Consider the following 20,264-nt stretch of genomic DNA (forward strand, 5'->3'; position numbering starts at 1 on the left):
AATGAATAAAGTAAATAAAGAAGACACTAGTATTTATAGTGATTCAACAACTTGCATACATTCACTATCTTGACTCATCGTCAAGAATTTTTAAATTCACTATCGGAGTGCTTTTTGAAGAGACAAGCACTATCCTCTATATAATCACTTTTGAGTAATCTTGTAATTTTTACACAGCCTCAAGCACTAGCATTTTTTGTGCTTTTCCACATGCTCAAGCATTAATCTTCTTACAATGCTTTTTAAAGGGCTAAAGCAATAATTCATACAATGTTTTTTCAAACCTGAAGCAATAACCTTACAAGATGAAAAATGAAATACAAATAGAGAAAAAATCTCTCAACACTAGGGGTCCAAAGAAAATAGGCTCAACACAAATAAAAGGACACACTAAGTCTTTTCACAGAAACAGAAAATGAATAAGAGTAAAGAACTTTCTTTGTGGATGAGAAGGACGAGAATCCCTTAGACTCTTGTTCTTTTCAGCTCTTTTCTTGGTCTCTTGTTCTTCTTCTCATCATCTTTTTCGTGCAATTGATGTGGATATATATATATATATACAAGCCTTCAAGATTTTAGGTTACAAAGACAGTTCAAAAATAACAACTCTTTTTTTCATAGATGATTAGATAAGATATTCTATTTGCAAATAAAACATGTTACAACTTGTAATCTCTAAAAAATCAAAGGTATATTAAAATGAATGTGACAAACATTCAATTTGAGAGCATTAAATAAATGACAAGCTGAAGGTATTGTATCAATGTGTGGGGAAATTTAGTTTCTTGGCGAAGCAAAAAAATAATCTGTCATGACTAGAAGTGGCATAGAAGTTGAGGTCAAAGCTATGTCCCATGGTATATGTGAGGGAATTTGGTTAAAAATGTTGCTATAGGAGTTAAAAGATCTCAGCCGAGCAATCTGTGAAGTTATTCTATGACAACAAAGTTGTTATAAACATTGTAAAGAATGCTGATCATCATGACATGATAAAAAATGTGGAGATTGATCAACAATTCATCAAAGAAAAGATAAGAGGAATGAATCATTATACTAGTGTACACACCTACGTGCCTTCAAACTGCAAATATTCTTATGAAGGCTATTTCTCGAAACAATTTCGAAAGTTTGAAGTTCAAACAGGACGTGATTGGCATCTATCATCTAGTTTGAAGGGAGCATGAAAATTCGATCCTAATTCTCTAAAATAGTTGATATTATTTATTTTAGTTAAGTTTTTTAATTTTAGACTAATGTGTGATGCATATTTATTAGTTTTTTAATTTTAAACCTCCTAATGCTAGCTGTCGTTTCCTAATTTTGTGTATGTAAACCTCAGAATAGATGGCTAAGATATTCAGTTATATATATATACCCTTGTGATCTGAGTATTGAAAAATGAATCAATTTTGAAGAATAAAAGAATTACTTGTCCACAAAAATGTTCAGAAGCCATTTTGAGAAGACAAATGAAACATACATAGCTGAAGCACATGAAATTTCGGAATAGAGAGAGAGAGAGAGAGAGAGCACATCTGAACTATATATAACTGCCGATTAAACAGCATTTAATCAGCAGTTCACTCAAATGAAATGATGATCAAACATGGAATCCAGTCGTTTACAAATGAAAACTTTTCCATGCCCCCCCACCCGACATAAGACAAAAAGAAAGAAGAAAAACTCTTTTGTCTTCTATGCTTGCTTAGTGAACTCCACTCTTCTTACTGTGCGAGAACAGCCTTTCAAATCCATTTCGTCTCCTAGAAGAGCTGCCATGGTTTTGTGACACGGAGGATGAACTTGACGAAGAAGAAGCTGATGATTCCCCGTCTTTCCCATTCACTGAAGGACCCACATTCTCAGGCGCCTTTGGAGGAGAAGAGTTGTTGCATTTAGACATAAATGTTTCATTGGAACGCAACTTCCCTACTTCCTCGCCAGCCACCGGAGCCAGTGATCCTCCTCCAGAGAAACCCGGCAGGCTTGCAGTGTCGATCAGGAAATCTTCCAGCGTTGCAAGAGATTGAAGCTGCCTCCCCAGAGAGGCTATCGTTTTTTGGCACTCTGCAAGTTTTCCAGCAGCTACCTCTAGGTCCTCCTGCAATCGACAGTTTTTAATATTTTTTTTGTCTGTTTCTAGATGCTCAGATCGGGGGATAAACGTGTAATGAAGAAAACTAATGCCGAGATAAATAACCTGCTTTATTTTTGGTTTGCTGTCTGAACTGGCACTTTGCTGAAGTTCGACCTCTTGAGATTTTCTTGTTACCTCGTCCTGCAATTCTTGATACTTGTTTCTCAAGTCTGCTGACAAACCCTGCTCCTTCTCAACCTCTTCTTTTAGTGAATCGACCATTGCAGCCGTAGTTCGTGCCTCTGCTTCCGTACCAATAAGTTGAAACTCGAGTAGTTCCTTCGATTCCTTTACTACATTTAGTTCCTTCTGCAGCTCCTCCAACCTCATCTCAGCCTCGTTCAGCTGAACTTGAGATGCCTCATATGAGTCCTGCCTTGCAACTATGGCTTTCTCCAATTCAGCTTTCTCTGCTTCAACTTTCTTTAACTTCTCTTCCAATTCCTCCACCAGATGAGCCATTGCTTCTAGTTCAGCCCTAAGTGGGTTTTCTCCATTCATAGATTGATTGGCGTTGGCATCTGATTCTGGAGGATGACTGTTAGTCTCTGTCTCAGGCAGGGCAGCAAGTCGCTCCATTTCCAGAAAATCGTCCATGATGTCAATCTCAAGAAGAGAACCACCGGTAATACTTCTTCTAAGGGATTTTCCATTATCAAATTGACCCAGCTCAGTAAGTAGAGCGGATGCCCATGAGCTTGAGCAGCTTGGTTCACATGAATTCTGTACCGATCTACTCATCTTTCGAGAATCAACCTCTAGCACATTTAGTTGCTCCCCACTGTCTGATTGACTGTCTGTGAGTGATTCTGTGTAAACTGAGGGAGCAACAGGAGGTTTCTGACTGTTAGCTGGAGAGGATTTTCGAGCCCTGGCTTGAAGCCTTCTGCATTCAGCCTCTAGCTTGGCCACTTTCTTAATGCTCTCTAAATGCTGTTTGCTAGCGGTTTCCGCTGCTTGGGCACTCAAGTCTCTCTCAATAGTCCTGATTTCCAACTCCTCAAAGCGCAAAAGGAGCTCAAGCTTGAGAGCCGAATTCTCCTTCTCCAATGATTCAATCTTGATGTGAAGATTGGAATTCCGAGATTCAGCTTGGGCAGATTCTGCTTGAGTCTGGAAATGAAGAAGCTGGCTTTCAAGCTCAACTTTTGTGAATTCAAAATCACGGGTTTTATCTGCAACAGCTTCTTGAATCTTTTTCTCTTGCTCATCTCTTGCTTGTCTCAGTTGCCTTACACATTCTTTGAGAGCTCCATCAAGATGGCTCACCCGATCTTCCAGTGCCAAGTTCTGCTGAAGTGCTGTGTCTAGTTGTTTCTTCAGAGCTGCCACTTCATTTTCTGCCTTTTCCCAACCTAATTTTTATCGAATAGAAATAGTAGCCAAAAAAAGGGTCAAAGTTGGTCCAACAAAGGAAGAACAAGCAATGAATTAGAAACCTTATTCAACCTAACTTGAGATGCAAAAAAAAAAGGTTTACATGAGCATTATTCTCAAAAAATAATGTTTTACTCTGTGATCAGAAAGTCAAGGGTTTGAGTTTGTGGAAATAGCCTCTTTGCAGCAGGAGTAAAACAAAAGCAAGGGAAGGCTGCATACAAATACAACTTCCCTAGACCCTCAGATAGTGAAGCGCCTCATGCATTGGGGACACCTTTTAATCTCAATCAAGTTACCCATGAACTTTAATAAAAAGAATGAAACAGTTCCAAAAGTACAGAGGTTTGAAGTGTATTTAAATCAACACCTATTAAGGTCTCCTCAGGGAGAGGGAGCAAAATAAGCCATTTATTCAAACCATAACCAATACCTGCAACAGCTTCTTCAGCAACTTTAGCGTGCTGCTTAACAAGGTCTTCTTTGGCACTAACATTTACTAGAGCAGCTGATAACTTCTCAGTCAAGCTCTTAACACTGTCATTAATTTCGTCACTAGTGACAACAGCCTTTGACGTGACTTCTGGTGATTGAGGGTTGTGATTTGGTGATGCCTTTAGTGCTTCCTGTTCCAAAAGTGACAAATAATAATAAGCAAATGATAGGGAAGAACTAAACATACATGTACCAACAAAGTGCAAACCCGTAACAACAATGGAAACATGATTACCACAGCCTTACCATGGGTACTACCTCTAATAATGATGTTATAAGTGGACAGGAATAACGGAAAGCAGTTCTAGAAAGCCTAGTAACCTTGCCACAACAGGTTCCATCACAAACCTCATTATCCTGTCAAATTCTAGTGGTATTGGGTACTGAACAAGGATCATGAGCATGATAAGTTTCTTTTCCTTGGAGACTTGGAAACACTAAGAGCAAGTTTGGATGTTAAAGAGAAAAGTGTCTTGCATACACAACATTAAGAGATTCTCAGTTTTTGAGGAAGGAGTTCAGCACAGAAGCAATACTGGTGTTGGAAAGCTTCCTTTGTGTTCAGTGGAGAATGACAGATGCATATTAACACAAAAGAGTCTTTTGATGAAAAAGGCTGGTATCCAAGTCCTGTATTAGCATGCCTAAAACATATTAATTTTGCAGACCTCCAATTTCGTCAACATCACGTGACAAAATTATGCGTCCAAATACCCTGGAACAGTGACAAAGAAACAATTCTACAATTGCTTAGCGCAAAAACTAGCACTACAGCCATGGAAGCAAAAAAGATCTGATCATATTCAGGAAATACGGCCGTAAATATTGGGTTGGTCAATCATATTTTATGATGAGTTGAATTTATCCATATTTCTGAACTGTTTCCACACACATCAAGAGATTCCAGGGCTTCCTAATAAATGCGCACCTTGTTCTAGGAATTGTACATGCATTGCAATGTCGAATTCATTTACCATTCCTCTTCATCCTTTTGGGAAGGATCCTCATATGTCTTGTTCTCCAATTGCTTCAACAATTTAAAAGAAACAATTATAATGTAACTTCTGTGTTCAACGTTTCAAAATTCTAATAAAATCTAAATCTAGATGGAGCAAATCAGAGACTTTGAAGCACGGCTTTTCAACCACCCATCTTTCTGAACCATTGTTATGTAAAAGCTACTGCACCAGGGCAGTGGCTGTGGGCCTTATTACCCCCTTTAGGTAACAAAACTTTCATGTGCTATTGTGCAGAAGCTCTGTAAAAGCAGGGAATAATTCTAAATACAAAAATCATGTTAAAGAGAACATGAATGAATTTGCATCAGGAAAACGCCTGAGAAAGATGATTAGCTCCAAAATGTGCAAAACTATTTCTTGGTTCCCATCTTCATTGGTCTGGAAGACTAAGGTTCCATTTGGTAGGCCTTCTGTTTTCAATTTTCAATTTTCATTTTCACTTTACATAAATAGAAAATGGAATTTGGTTGCTTGTTTTCATTTTCAAAAATTTGGAAAACAAGAAAAAGTACACAATTTTCATTTCATTTTCATCCCATTTTTATCTCTCCCCCATAAACCATGGGTTATGGATTGCATCACTCAAGTGTTTGAAATTTTAGTTTTCCACAACCTGCAATTCTGTTATTTACATAAGCAATTGTGAATAGCCTGATAAGGAGTTTAGAATGTGTTACATCCAACAGCAACAGGGTATTGTAGTTTTTCAACTGATACTAAGTTCTGTGGGACTAGGGACAGCAAAACTTCAAGTCAGCACAGGAAAAATTTTGAAAGGAAAGTATGACAACAAATCACTGATATAAATGCATCTTTGCAACCAGATTAAGATTTCAGCTAATTAACTTTCCTTTTTCTTGGTCAAAAATTTCCTAAGGCAATGGGGATAGAGCTGCAAACGAGCTGAGCTCAGCCAAGCTCATAAAAGCTCAGGCTTGTTTGTCAAGAATTTTATGGGGTTCGAGCTAAAAAATGATGCTCGGTCTTTTTTATTTAAAAGCTTGTCGAGCTCAAGCCAAGGCTTAAGCTTAGCTCATTTATATTAAACCAGCTTTAAACCAGTTTCACACAAGCCTTTTCATAGGTTTTAAGTTTAAAAGTCCCTATAAGCTTGATTTTCGGCTTGTTTATGCATAACATATAAAATTAGTGTATTACAATATATTTTTAAATCTTGAATAATATAAATAATACAGAAACAAAAATTCTCAATTATGAAAAACACACATTATTTCAAAATATACTTCATACAAGCCTATAAATGATCTTAGGCCTATAAATGAGCTTGTTCATGAGCCCAAACAAGCTGAGCGCCTTAAAGCTCAAGCTCAGCTCATTTAATAAACAAGCTTAAAGATCAAGCTCAAGCTTGTTTACTAAATGAGCTTGAACGAACCCTAATTGAGCTGAGCTTTGAGCCATTCGCAAGCAGCTCTGTTCATTTGTAGTCCTACAAGAGGATAGGATTGGTCCCAAGCAGAACCCTCATTTCCAACCAGCATAAACACCAGCCATCCCATGGGGCCTTATATTTATTAACAGTCTTTAGGATTTTAAATGCCCAAGTTTCATTCCTATCTAAAGCTTTCAAATGCAGTTCACTAATTTCTTCTGCTTGGGCTGAGAAACAAAATCTTAAGCATTTTAATGTGTAGAAAAAGATGAAAGGAAGGAACAAAGAATGTAATGAAGAAATTGTGTTTTCTGTAAAAAAAAAAAAATGTAGGATGTTTATGTTAGAAAAATATAAACATGATTCCTGCTTCAAAGTCCTATCCACATTTCTACAACCCTATCAAACCAAAATCAGCATGGCTTTTCCTATAATAATCCCATCAAGACTTTAGCACCAATACACCTCTTCTCATGGGAGGCATCATTTTTTGAGTGAGAGATCTTAAGTTAATCGAGGCAGCCTTCTTAAGAAGTCATATATCTGTATAGATGCATTTTGGAGCATTTAGGTTCAAATTTTATAGTAAATACACAAAGATCAAGTAAGGACAGAAGTGTTTGACAAAAAGAATTTTATGGCCTTAGGCTTGTTGGGCACGCAAACACTTGTGGTTGATAGACAAGGAGCAACAATAACATCTTTCCCTTGAAAATTGTTGGTAAGAATCAACCTAAGAGGAAATGCTAGATCCTGTAAGATGACCATTCAATCCCTTTTCTAGAAAATATAAGCCCAATACAGTTGAATGTCCATTCTCAAGGCAAAGATCATTGATTCATTATGTTTCACTAGGTTCACTATCCATTAAGTAAATAAACATCCTCCAATTCTCAAGACAAATGCAATATTGTAAAACAAAGAGAAACAACAGAAGTAGGATAAGCTAAAAAACAACAGAAGTTGGTGCAAGCCTTCAAAATTGTTATTACAGAGAAAGGTGATAACCACATAGCTGAAATTATTTATAGCGAGGCAGTTTCAACATATTTATGTATAATTTTAAACACATATCAGTGCATGTGTTGTGTGGAATCAAGCTTCAACAAGGTAAAATGTCATGATTAATCATTTCCTGACAGATAATATATGACTAAAATGGATAGGCATGAGAAGATCTTTGACTGATTTAAACAGAAGCATTACAGAATACATAATGACTCGCTGCAGAGCCATTTTGGCTGCTTTATCAGCAGTCATCCTTGGCTTTGAGGACAAGGCAGAGATTATATGCAAATAAAACACAATGGAATTCATACTTCTACCTTTTGTGCATTTGCTCTCAAATTGAGATGGTGGCTGAAATAGGATCATTGGCAACTTTCAAACCTTTTTCCATTAGAACCAGAGGAATCAATTTCTTTGGCATGTATATATAGTATTAATTGCTCTGAAAATTAAAAAGTTTGAGAAGGCAAAGGCAAAACAAAGGTTTTCCTTCCTTGAAGGCTGCTGAAGATCAATACAAGGATATAGTTCTCAAATGTTTTCTCCATAAATGTATGGTGTCATGAACATTAAAACGCATCAACAATTCTAAGTCCAATAATAGTTAATTGGTTTTACAGTAAGAATGGTAATAATAATTTACCCATAAAAAAACACATGTATATAATCAATGCTAAAACGGCAATGTTGAAATAGTTCGTGCCAATGGGAAGTTAAAGCACTGGGACAAACAAGTATAGTGCTACAAAGGTAAAAAATAATGGAGTTAGCAGAAGAAGTGTTTGTGAACCTGATCATCGGAGTATCTCTCAGAAGGCGAAGACAATGATCCCGAACTTTCAGTTTCCCCTGGGCTTTTCTCAGAAGATTTTCTCTTCCATAACCATTTTCTTTTCTCCATGTCAATGTGTGAATTTCAAACTCTGCTAGCACAATACAGAACACGGATTGTTTACCTGCAAATAAAACAAGAACTAACTTTATTCAAAAGGTTACCAAAAGCCAAGCAGCCAAATCCTGATTTTACAGGAAATCAAAGAGGCATTGGAGGGATTTTTCTTGGGTAATATGTTTCTTGCTAGACCAGAACTAGGTAACAATCTATTTAAACCTGAGAAGGCATTAAATAAATATATCTCATCAAAAGCCTTAGCCATTCGACAAGAAGGATGACTTGGTTTATGGTTTCCTCAGCTTGGCCTCAAATCCACCCCAGTAACCATCCAATACAAACAGCAAAATCCATGATTTATAAAGTGAACACTGATAGAATTGATTGGAAAATAGAAAGCAAAACTGGCAGATACACATACGAAGAAGAAGATCAAGGAATGCGCTGGCTCTAATCCCATTACTTGAACAGCAATGATGGGAACAACCCATGTGATTAAACCACTCCAAATCTTCCAAAACCCCCAAATAACCAAAAAGATAAAATCAAACATCAATAGAACAGTGACTGGCTGAAATACGCAAACCATTGAAACTAAAAATTAAAGATTACTCGGAACAAAAAGATCCTAACAGCATATTCAACCTAGTCAAAAGGAAAATAAATATGATATACACACACACACACATACATACGAAAGGAACGGTTGGACGGAAACAAACCAAACCCAAACCCAAACCCAAATCAAAATACCTTTGACTGGAGTCCGAAACCAACAAAGGGATCAGATTTGAAGCCAGTAATGAATGTGGGAACAGCGATTGGGTTCCGGGTTCAGATTCCTAAACAACGTAAAGAAGCCAAGTCTGCTAAGATCTGCGGAATGTCAGTGAAGTTTCAGATAATGAAGATGTTGCTGTTGTTGCTTGTGTTCCCCGTCCCCATATATATTTTGAGGGGTTTTGTTTATTTGAAAAAATGAGAGGAGCTGGGTGAGCATGTGAGAGTGAATGTGAAGGTCTCTGAAAGTGAAAGAATGGGACTTTTGAAGATGCCACTTTTTCAGCTTTTTGTATTTATTTTTCACGTCTCCTCATTAATACTTTCTTTCCTTCTCTCTCTCACTGTTATTGTTTTCTTTCGTTTTTTCAAATTAGGGTCTGCTAATTCCCGCCCATAACCCATTGGCCATTCATGGCCAAGAGATCAGATCAGATCAGATCAGATCATCATTGTTCAACTTGTCTCCAAATTTTCTCACTTTTTCCTTTTCATGTTTGATTTCTTGAATTTCCATGCGTTTCGTAAACCTGCGGCTCTGTTCTTGGGATTGGAATTGAAATTGAACCCACTTCCACTATCTATCTCACATTTTGTTTACTGTTTTTTTGTTTGTCTTCTTGTTCCAGCATTTCTTTCCTCTCTCCCCACCTAAGTAGAGAGTTTGTTAAAATAAACTTTCGAGATACAAGTTAAGGATACAAATCAAGTGATTGGCCGACGATAAATTAGAATTCGTATCACTAGATCATAAATTTAACTCTTTGTCCTGTACAGTGAGACAAAGCCTCCACCAATGACGGAGCAAAGAAAAATTTTTAATCCGGACAAAATTATAATTTTAGTCTTGATCAAATTATAATTATTTATAATAATATATATAAAAAATCAAAGAAACCGAAAAGTCAATTAGGGCCAAGGCCCCAACTGACAATAACATGGCTTCGTCGTTGGCCTTCACCTACGGTTTATCTCCTCTGTCAAAATCAAGAACACGAGCCGTAGGGGACTACGTAAGGGCGATAATCCCAAGAGTTTTTTAAAATAAATAAAATAAAATTATATCAAAGTAATATTGAAATATTTTTCGAATCAAGATATGAAATAATTAAGATAAAACTAAAAAGTATTTTAAAATTTTTATCAAATTATTTGTTAAATTTTTTAAAATATACTATAGAATATACGCGTTATTTTTTTCTTATCTATAAGATTTAAAATATATTTATCTGGAAGAGAAAAAAATAAATATATTTAAAAAATATTAAATATGAAGTCACATAATTTATTTTTTAAAAGTCGTCAAAAAAATTTTAACAAACTCATTGAAAATAATAAAAATATAAAATATTTTTCATATCTTATATTTTTCGATCTATATCTTAATTAACACTCATTTAATTACTGATTTATATGACATTTTAATGATTATCCTAGTCATACTCGACACAACCTAATAAATATTTATTATATATTTTTTAATTTTATTAATTAATAAAAAATATTACAAAACAACATAATACATTTATTAGCAACTCATTAAATAACCTTTTTTAGTAATCGACAAGTAAATTGACACTTTTACCCATAACATACGAATAAAAATATTACCTCGTGCATTCTAATCTTACGTATTATGATAAATTTAAGATCACAAACTATCTTTATAACAATAATTATAATTTAAATTCAAATTAAATATCTTTTAACAAAAATGAAAAAAAAAATAGTAGATTGACGATTCTAGCCACTCCCCAACATTTTACCGGGAAAAAGGGAAATTGTAATAAAGTTATGAAAAATTGGGATTAGATGCGTGGCAATAACTCAAATGTCGTTTTGAGACGAGGGTAACAGCCAATGATGTGCTGCCACGTAAGTGTCATGACTGTCATCAATGTCGTGACACTTGGCATTATTCTTTTCAATTTGACGCTGATGATTGGCCCCCCATTTCAAAACACCCACTTTGATTCAATTTGAACTTTTTCACTGTGTTGTTTTTACTATTTTAGCCCTACCCCCAGAATCAATTTTTCTTCTTTTAATTTTTCTCTTTAATTTATATGTTTTAAATAAATATTCATTGGGTGCTATTTAACAATTACATTTTACTTTTTACAATCTTTAAGCAAAATTTTAAACAAATTAAATCTTGGTATAGTGGGTGAAATTGTTTATAAATTAATTGTTATTTAAATGTGATGAGTTTAAATCTCATTAATATTATTAATTAGGGAATTTCGTAACGTGTATTTTTAATTTATTGATGAAGTTTCGTAATATCATAACATAATGTCGTAATTTTATAAATTAAATGAGAGGCTTATGCTATGCATGTGCAACACAAATTTAAGTGAAAGTTTGTTGGGTGGTTTTATGGCAATAACTATTTGAGGATTTGCCACAAGGTTTTGGCTTTGTCGCAAGCCTTTGCCTTCGTCACAAGGTTCGCTGCAAGATTTTGTCTCCGCTGCTAGGTTCTCCACAAGGTTTGGCCTTCATCGCTAGGTTCGTCGCGAGAATTTGGCCCTGTTGATGCTCAAAAAATGGGTTAGGAGGTTCACGGGAATCTTCCCCCTCGAAGATCTTCCGATGCCAAAGTTAGTCTCAAATCCCAATGACTATTTACAAAAACAGAAAATGTGCATTCAAAGTGTCTAGATTTTATCAAAATTAGAAGTCCATTTCAATGTCTTGTAGTTGGGTATTTATAGGGCACAATTCTCAATGATGCTTGGTACTGAAACGTGTCGCTTGTTGAATGAACCATGTTTGAGGTGTGTGGCCACAATCAAGTCTTTGTTGCAAGGCCTTGCCACAAGACCTTGCTGCAAGACCTTGCCACAAGATATTTTTGTCACAAGCAATTTCGCCACAAGACTTAACTTCGCCAGTAGGTCTCACCACAAGGCTTTGTCAGTAGCTTTCACCACAAGGTTTTGCCACAAGACTTCTCCACAAGCTCTTTCGTCACTAAGCTTCGCCACTAGCTCTGGCCACAAGGTTTTGCCACAAGACTTCACCACTAGTTCTTTCGTCACGAGGCTTCGCCACTAGCTCTTCCACCACAAGGCTTTGCTGCAAAGGAGTCTCAAGTCACACTACCGCAAGGCCTTGTCACAAAGGAGGCTCGTGGAACACTGCCGCAAATGTGCTTGTGATACACTACTACGAGCCTTTTTATTTTTTCTTTAAAAATTCTCATTTTTTCTCTACTTATTTTTCATGGCACAACAATTGTTAACTATAAATTTTCGTAATGTGTATTTTTAAGAATACACTTTATTGATAAAGTTTCGTAATATCATGACATAATGTCGTAATTTTATAAATTAAATGAAAGGCTTATGCTATGCATGTGCAACAAAAATTTAAGTGAAAGTTTGTTGGGTGGTGTTATGACAATAACTATTTAAATTTTAAATTTTGGGGGTAAAGTTTTAAATGAAATGAGATTTGGTATGGTGGTAAGTCCAGTATTACGATTAACACTTAAGTGAGTCACATTCTCATCAAATTTGAGGTATAGTTAGAGCTAAGGAACTCGATTTAAGTAAAAGATAAAAATCAAAATAGTTTCTAAGCAATATAAAGATAATCATTATCTATCTATATTTATAAGCACAAATTGAGTAGAAAATGAAGATTTTAAAAATCCATCAATCGAGCCCTCAACTTAAAACTACTCTTAAGATTTAAGGGATAAATAAGTTCAAATCTAATACAGAGAATTAGTACACGGGTATTCTAAGTTTTTTTTTTATATCATGTATCCAAATCTCTATATACTTAGAACAAGATAATTTACATTCATTTAACAATTTTAATTGAATTTAATCTCGAACTCATGAAATAAAGATAAATTTGTTAATTTTCTGTGATATGGACGAAAGTGTCTCGTTCTTATCGCCATTCTCGTTATAAAGCTCATCTTAAAATTATTAAAAAAATCTTGAGGTGTGAGCCAAAGATACAACATTTAATACTTTTTTATGCTCTGATCACACTATAAAATAATTAAATTATCAATAAATGGTGGCCACCCCTATTGAATCATGCTACACGTATATTATTTTTGTACATCTTAGACTACATAAGGGGTATTATGATCAAAATATCCTATATCTCACGCGCTTCATGAGAGATATTTTTATCATTGATACATCTTTGTGTAGTCCAAGGTGTACATAAAGGTATAACAATAGCATTATTCTTACTAAATTTAATTAAAAGATACGTCAAAAACAACACTTGACAAGCGCATATATATATATATATATATGTGCCACATGGCATCAAAATAGGGATCTTTATATCATGTGCTTGTGTGGTTCACGTCTCCAAACAACTGGGTATAGCTCAGTTTGGCTGCAATCAGACCCAAACACAACCTTCCAACACAATTGATCGATCATCAAGTCTCATCTTCATGTATGCTATATGCATTTCCCTGTCACATATTATTATTGATTAAAAGTATATTTATACCGTTTAATTTATATATATATTTTTGTAGAATCCTAAACTTCACTTGTTAATTAGGTATTCAAATGAATGATTTTATAAAATTTAGAGGTACATTTAGAATTACAAAAGATTTAAAATTACACAAGAAAAAAAATATAAAAGTTCAGAAGTATAAATATATCATTATAATAAAAGTGATTTGTTGAGACATCTTTTTTAGGACATTTTTTACAAGGTATTCTCTAAAATACTATTTTAAGACACAATCTAAAGTCATGCCCCAATACAATAAGTATAATGAGGTACAATAATTAAGTGTTCTAGTAGACAAATCTAAGTGATTTATAAAATACTATTTTAAAACACATTTTAAAGAAATGTCATAATAAAATAGTTCTAATGAGGCACAACGATAAAGTGCGTTAAGTGACAATCCAAGTACTCTGATAGACAAATTTAATAGGGCAAAAACATATTTTTGCCCAAAGTTTAGGAATACATTTGAAATCATGAAAAATTTAAAATTTTACAAGAAAAAAAACTTAAAAATTCAAAGACATAAATATCATTTTTGCCTATTATTATTAGATTTTTATTAGAGTTTCAAATCTCAATTTTTTTAATCACCCATGTCACAAATTAAGCACTTTGTTATGTGAATTTGGATTTAAAATCTTCCTCGGGATCACTAAACTTTGTACTTATTTCTAATTTGTTCACCAACTTTCTATTTGTTGTAGATGAATCGTCAATTTTTAATTTTCTTCACAATGTGGTCTCATTTAGAATTTTCTATCAAAGCCTTTGCCCAAGTTGACAACATGGTGCTGAGGTAGCCTTGATTAATCCAAAGGATAATGTTATTTGTACAAAATCACTTTTACATGAGAGTTTATAGAATGATATTCTTGCGATAAATTGAAGATTTATCATGATAAATTCGCAATATTCTCTTCTCTTATCTTTCTCTCCCTCTCCTTCAACACTGCCTCTCACACCCTTCATCTCGTTGTTGTCTCTGCCTCGCCCTTGCTGTTACCTCTACCTCGCCTCTCGCTTGACCGACTGTCAACTGCTACATCCTCGCCTGGCCGTCTCGCCTCTCGCAACGGTAGTTAGGTAAAAGAGAGGCGAGGCGGCGACAAGCAAGACAATCGAGGGCGTTGGCGAGCAGCGAGCTGAGATTGCGAGGTGGCGGGCAATGCTGAATGGGAAGGAAAGAAAAGAAAGAGGGGGGGAGATGAGGGGAGAGAAATGGGAAAAATAGTCATTGAAATAAAAAAGAAAGGGACAAAATAGTATTTTTCAACTTACCTATAAACCTACTTGTAAAAGGCCTTCTATACAAATAGCACGGTCCTAATCCTAATCATAAGACTAGAGGTAACCCACATTCTGACCATGTAATTAGAGCAAATAGAAAGTCACCACATGGCAAATGGGGATTGCTTCACCTATTTTTTCGACGCCAAACGATCTCTCTTTCTCTCTAGATCTCTCATTTCGTCCCTTAAACCAGGGGGCTTAACCCTACTTGAATATGCATCATTGGCAACCCACTTCGTTAAGAAAATCCCGCCTAATTGCCCATGAAAGCTCCTCTAATGGCCATCGCCTTCCTTTCCAAAACAACATCATCTCAATATGTAGCCTCCAAAGCTAGAGACCTTACTTTTGAGAAACTCATGGACAAGTACAAGAACCTCCTCAAAGTGGTTGTCGTTCAAGACCTCATCCTTCCTAGCCCCACCAACCCACTCTCTGTGTCTGTCGACTTTCTTCGCGGTCTTTCCCAAAAGCTCCACCTCAATCGGGGTGCTCCCGTGTTTCTTCATTGTTACCTCCACATCTTCAACATCTTCTACCACTCGTCGAAGACCTAGCCCTTCTACAGATTATCCCCTGCAATCCTCGAGATTTCCCAAGGAAAAAGCCGCAGCCATCGCCACTTTGTTACAGGTGATCATTGATTGACTCATGTAGATTCTATCCATGTCGCATCCAAATCAATCCTTCTCCGAGTGAGCTTCAAGGTTTGGAGGGAGCTTGTGCTTCCAACGACTTTGACCTCGACCTGGAGATCTTGCCATGTGACGATCTCTTATTCGTTCTCATTACATGGTCAGAATGTGGGCCTCCTCCACCCTTGTGATTAGGATTAATTCACAAATTGAAGGTTAGTAAGCAAATTAAAAATAAAAATAAAGTTTAGTCATATGTGTGTCTTTTATCCTAAAAAATAGTCATGTTATTTGTACATCATTTATGTACATCTTGAGCTACATAATATACATAAATGACATAAATATCTCTCGTCTCACTGCGCTCAACGTCTTAAATAAGGGTATTTTAGACATTAAAATATCATTATATAATACAAAATATATACCATAATATATCAATAACATTTTTTTTAAAAATATCATGGCCACCGCTACATTATTGTTACACACAGTCCTAAAAAATCTGTAAAAAAGTATCATTTCCTATATGTATATAGAAACAAACACGTGTATGCATGTGTGTGGGTGGGTGTAATATGTCTGTAATTTTGAAGAAATTAATAGCGAGTACGTTATCTGGGAACCATGAAATACAAACCATGAAACGTGGTCGCCTATCTGCCCATCAAGCCCCTGCGATTCTATCCTCATTTTTTCTTTTTTCCTAAGATTCATCGAATTTTCTCATACACAGAAATAAAACCTCCCTATCTGTTTATATAACACAACAAAGCAGCAAGCACAGCGGCAGTAGCGGCAGCAGCAGCTGGTAGAGGGAAGACGAGAATCAAATTAAGCCGTTAGTTAAGGTCCGGCCATGGCTGCTCAAGCCATGTTGCTCACTTCCAGTACAGTGGATTTGAAGAGACAACAACTGCCATTGATTGAGAGGCTGAGGCCAAAGCCTTATTTCTCTCATTTCTTATTGCCACCGCTTTCTTCTTCTTCTCCTTCATCATCATCATCATCTTCTTCTTCTTCTTCTTCATCCGTTCATTACAATTCAAGCCCCACCATTGCTCTCTTCAAATCAAAGGCCAAAGCAGCTCCTCCCAAGAAGGTTTCATCTCATCAAATCAGTTCTTTTGGGTCTTTTTTCATGTGGGTTTTCGTTGTTTAATTAATTGTAAGATGATGCTGCTACATGCAGGTTGCGACGCCAAAGCCGAAGGTTGAAGATGGCCTATTTGGGACCTCTGGGGGGATTGGATTCACCAAGCAGAATGAGCTGTTCGTCGGCCGCGTCGCCATGCTCGGCTTCGCTGTGAGTATTTTCTGGCCTCCTTAATTGCCCTCCTCAAAAGTTTTGCTCTGTTTCTCTCTCTCTCTCTCTCTCTCAAATCGGGCTTTTGGGTCTCGTGTTCCTGTTCGAGCCCCGTTATGCTATGTGTAGGATATCTTCATTTCTTTATACTTTGGTCAATTATATTTTAATGATTTGCAATACACACACACTTATGCCACACAGAATTCAAGCAATGGTTACGGATGATATTAATTTGCAGGCTTCGCTGCTGGGAGAAGCCATAACCGGAAAAGGAATCCTAGCACAGCTGAATCTGGAAACCGGAATCCCCATTTACGAAGCTGAGCCTCTGCTTCTCTTCTTCATCCTCTTCACCCTCCTCGGAGCCATAGGAGCCCTCGGCGACAGAGGCAAATTCGTCGACGAATCCCCCACTGGCCTCGACAAGGCCGTCATCCCTCCCGGCAAAGGATTCCGGTCCTCATTAGGCCTCAAAGAAGGAGGTAACAAACTAACAATGCAACAAGCAATCCGCCCATCGATTTCGATTTGGATCTGTTGAAATTGATTTTTGTTTGCTGGGAATGGCAGGCCCGCTGTTCGGATTCACGAAAGCCAACGAGCTGTTCGTGGGGCGGCTGGCTCAGCTGGGCATCGCGTTCTCCATAATCGGAGAGATCATCACCGGAAAAGGAGCTCTGGCGCAGCTGAACATCGAGACCGGCGTCCCCATCAGCGACATCGAACCGCTTGTGCTGTTCAACGTCGCCTTCTTCTTCATCGCCGCGTTGAATCCTGGTACCGGGAAGTTTGTCACGGATGAAGGCGAAGAATGAATAAATTATTATAATTTAATGCAATTGAATGGTTTGGGAATGTTTCGCAACAATCTTTAATTTCCTGCTGTAATCCCTCTCTTCTGTTATATCCAGTAATACTCTTAACCTCGCTAGGAGCAGACTGAGTAGTAACCTTTGCTTCCCATAAAATGCATGTTATAATTAGTCTATTTCGATTAATCCTATTTATCTCCGGTAAAGATAAAGATTGATGATTGATAATATAACATTACATATTTAAGTGTTTAATTAACATTATATATCTATATCTGTTAACATTGGGAATCAATCGACCGTGATTCGTTTGTCCACACTGAGAAAGTAAACATGATTTTAAGGAAAAAGAAAGGAAGAGGAAGTAAGCAAAGAAGTTTTTATATGGTTCGGCCAGAACGATATCTAGTATACGATTGTCCTTCTGGTTATTTCGACAGAGTAATAGTATATTATTATTCATCCCCGTATAATAGTTTTCAACCCCTATTTATAGTATGGGGTGTTTACAATTTGAATAAAATTCAAAATGAAAGGATAATATTATGAAAATAATATTTCCTTATCAACGTCACCTAATCAAGAATGGGTTCCGCATTTGTAGGGATCTGATTTGTCTTAGATTAGGAAGATTGACTTTTTCTCTAACCATTTTCGATAAATTCACTATCACTTCATGATGCGAGTTGAATAGTTTGACGGTATATCTCGCAGCTTAAGACATTTCGCGATTTGAATTTAGTCGAGGAGACCTGTGACCTCGCCTGATGTCCTTAATCCGGGAACTTCAAATGATTGAGCTGATCCACTAGACCGTTCCCAGCCCATATAGTATGGTCTAGAAAAAACTTGTAACAATATCTATTTAAAAAATATAAAAAATAAAATTTATGACATACACTTTCACGTGATATGATGTGGTAGTTTATGTTTAATTGACATTATAGATCTATTAAATACACAAAGTTTGAGACCATCTAAGATCATTTAAGTGAACGATCATGTTACTTGTACATCAAGAGTTACACACACACGCAAATGATTGAAATATTTCTTGCACCTCACTATTTTGCCTCATTATCTCACGTCACCTCACTATTTTGGATAAGAGATATTTTTATCATTTTAACTATACTGTATAGTTTAAAATGTAAGTTAAGAAGTATAAATAGTATTTTTCCTAAGAAAAATAGGCTTAGAATAGGCAGACAAAAAATAGTCTTTTTAAGAAAAAGTGACAATCATGTTTGATCAAATAATGTATTATGGATAAGTAATGAAATATGGTAGATAACATATTCTTTAAAGATAACTTTTAAATTTTTGATAGTATGTGATTGACCAAAGTGAAACTTTGGTTTGCTAAACAACCTTTTGAGAAGAATCAAAATCAATTTTAGAAGACTTAGGTTGACTAAACCAATTTTGATAAAATGTTCCAAATTATATTGGAGATGTTTGATTGATTAAACCTAATCTTTAGTCAATTAAATTGAAATGCTAAAGAAACTTGAAAATCATATCAAAGTCATTTGGTCAATTAGACTAGCAAAAAGAACAAATAATAGTTAGTTTTAGTTATCCATTCACCTATTTCGTAGACCATTTATCAAACTTTGGTCAACTATATAAAATTTTCTAAGTGTAGAACTTGTTGATTGAAGGTTTGGTTGACTAAATGATCTATTTTGGCTGATCAGATAGAAGTTTTTTTGACAAATTGTTAAGAAATTTTTATTTTGAAGTAGTGATCCACTTTATCATGACGATTTTAAAGATTAACTAAAATAATTTATTTTGTTTCTTAGAAGGTGAATTGAAAATAAAGAAGAATAAGTTTTATTATCATCAAAATTTATTTGATTATACCCTTAAGATTAACACAATCACTGCTTGAAAGAGAATAGGGTCACGAATGAATCAAGTTGTTCGCGAGCAGTTCGACGTTCAACTCAATAAAAGTTCATTCAATTTTGTCTATTGAGGTAAATGAATTAAGTTTAATTCTAATTTTAAAACTCGATTTGTAAATAAATTGAGTTTGAACTCAATAAATTTTGATTCGTTAGCTGGTGAGCTGTTTCGATTAGAGATTTACAAGCAAGTTTGATTAGAAATTCACGAATTGTTCGTGAATAAACTTGTTTATAAATATATTAATAAATTTATTCATAATTTTATAAAAAATATTATTTAACATAAATTTATTGAACTTTAAATTATTATAATAATATCATTAAATTTTGTTGAGTTTGATTTTAAGAATGTTTTGATGATGAGAAACTAAATGGAAAACTTTAATACACTTTTTTCATTAAAATGTATTGACAATAAGATATGTTATGACTTGAAAATTAATCAATTAATACCTAATTTACTATTAGGATTTGTTGAGTATTGAATTCAATTTAAAGTTACATTTGTTAATTATTTGCATATCAGATTATTAGATTTTTTTAAACATCAAGCTCAAGCGTGTGTTCTGGCTCACCAAAAGCTTGTCGATCCCAAGCTTGAGCTCAAGCTAATTTGCACGAGCTCGAACTTTAGCTCGCCTCGTCAACCTTTTGACAAATTGAGCCCGAGCCGAACTTTCAGGCACAAGTTGAAC

The 20,264-nt window shown here is 35.5% G+C and overlaps 2 protein-coding genes across 3 annotated transcripts; one reads left to right on the top strand and one right to left on the bottom strand.

The window, feature by feature from the left end:
• Window positions 1-1,543: 1,543 nt before the first annotated feature.
• LOC127808984 (filament-like plant protein) lies at window positions 1,544-9,362 on the bottom strand. Of its 2 annotated transcripts, none has more exons than XM_052347753.1 (5): window positions 9,075-9,362; window positions 8,220-8,385; window positions 3,948-4,140; window positions 2,201-3,492; window positions 1,544-2,101 (listed from the first exon to the last, which is right to left on the bottom strand). In XM_052347753.1, exons 2-5 carry the CDS (start codon window positions 8,328-8,330, stop codon window positions 1,706-1,708), a joined length of 1,992 nt encoding a protein of 663 aa, XP_052203713.1. In that variant the 5' UTR covers window positions 8,331-8,385; window positions 9,075-9,362; the 3' UTR covers window positions 1,544-1,705. The 2 variants fall into 2 exon arrangements, with proteins under 2 accessions (XP_052203713.1, XP_052203714.1); XM_052347754.1 differs by lacking the exon at window positions 9,075-9,362 and adding an exon at window positions 8,743-8,916.
• A 6,940-nt stretch (window positions 9,363-16,302) lies between these two features.
• On the top strand, window positions 16,303-17,772 carry LOC127808934 (photosystem II 22 kDa protein, chloroplastic). The gene is made up of 4 exons (XM_052347672.1): window positions 16,303-16,634; window positions 16,725-16,838; window positions 17,080-17,323; window positions 17,412-17,772. The coding sequence occupies exons 1-4, from the start codon at window positions 16,392-16,394 to the stop codon at window positions 17,654-17,656; spliced, it is 846 nt and encodes a 281-aa protein (XP_052203632.1). The 5' UTR covers window positions 16,303-16,391; the 3' UTR covers window positions 17,657-17,772.
• Window positions 17,773-20,264: the final 2,492 nt, after the last annotated feature.

Source organism: Diospyros lotus, chromosome 8 (genome assembly GCF_014633365.1).
Source record: "Diospyros lotus cultivar Yz01 chromosome 8, ASM1463336v1, whole genome shotgun sequence".
Taxonomy (NCBI): domain Eukaryota; kingdom Viridiplantae; phylum Streptophyta; class Magnoliopsida; order Ericales; family Ebenaceae; genus Diospyros; species Diospyros lotus.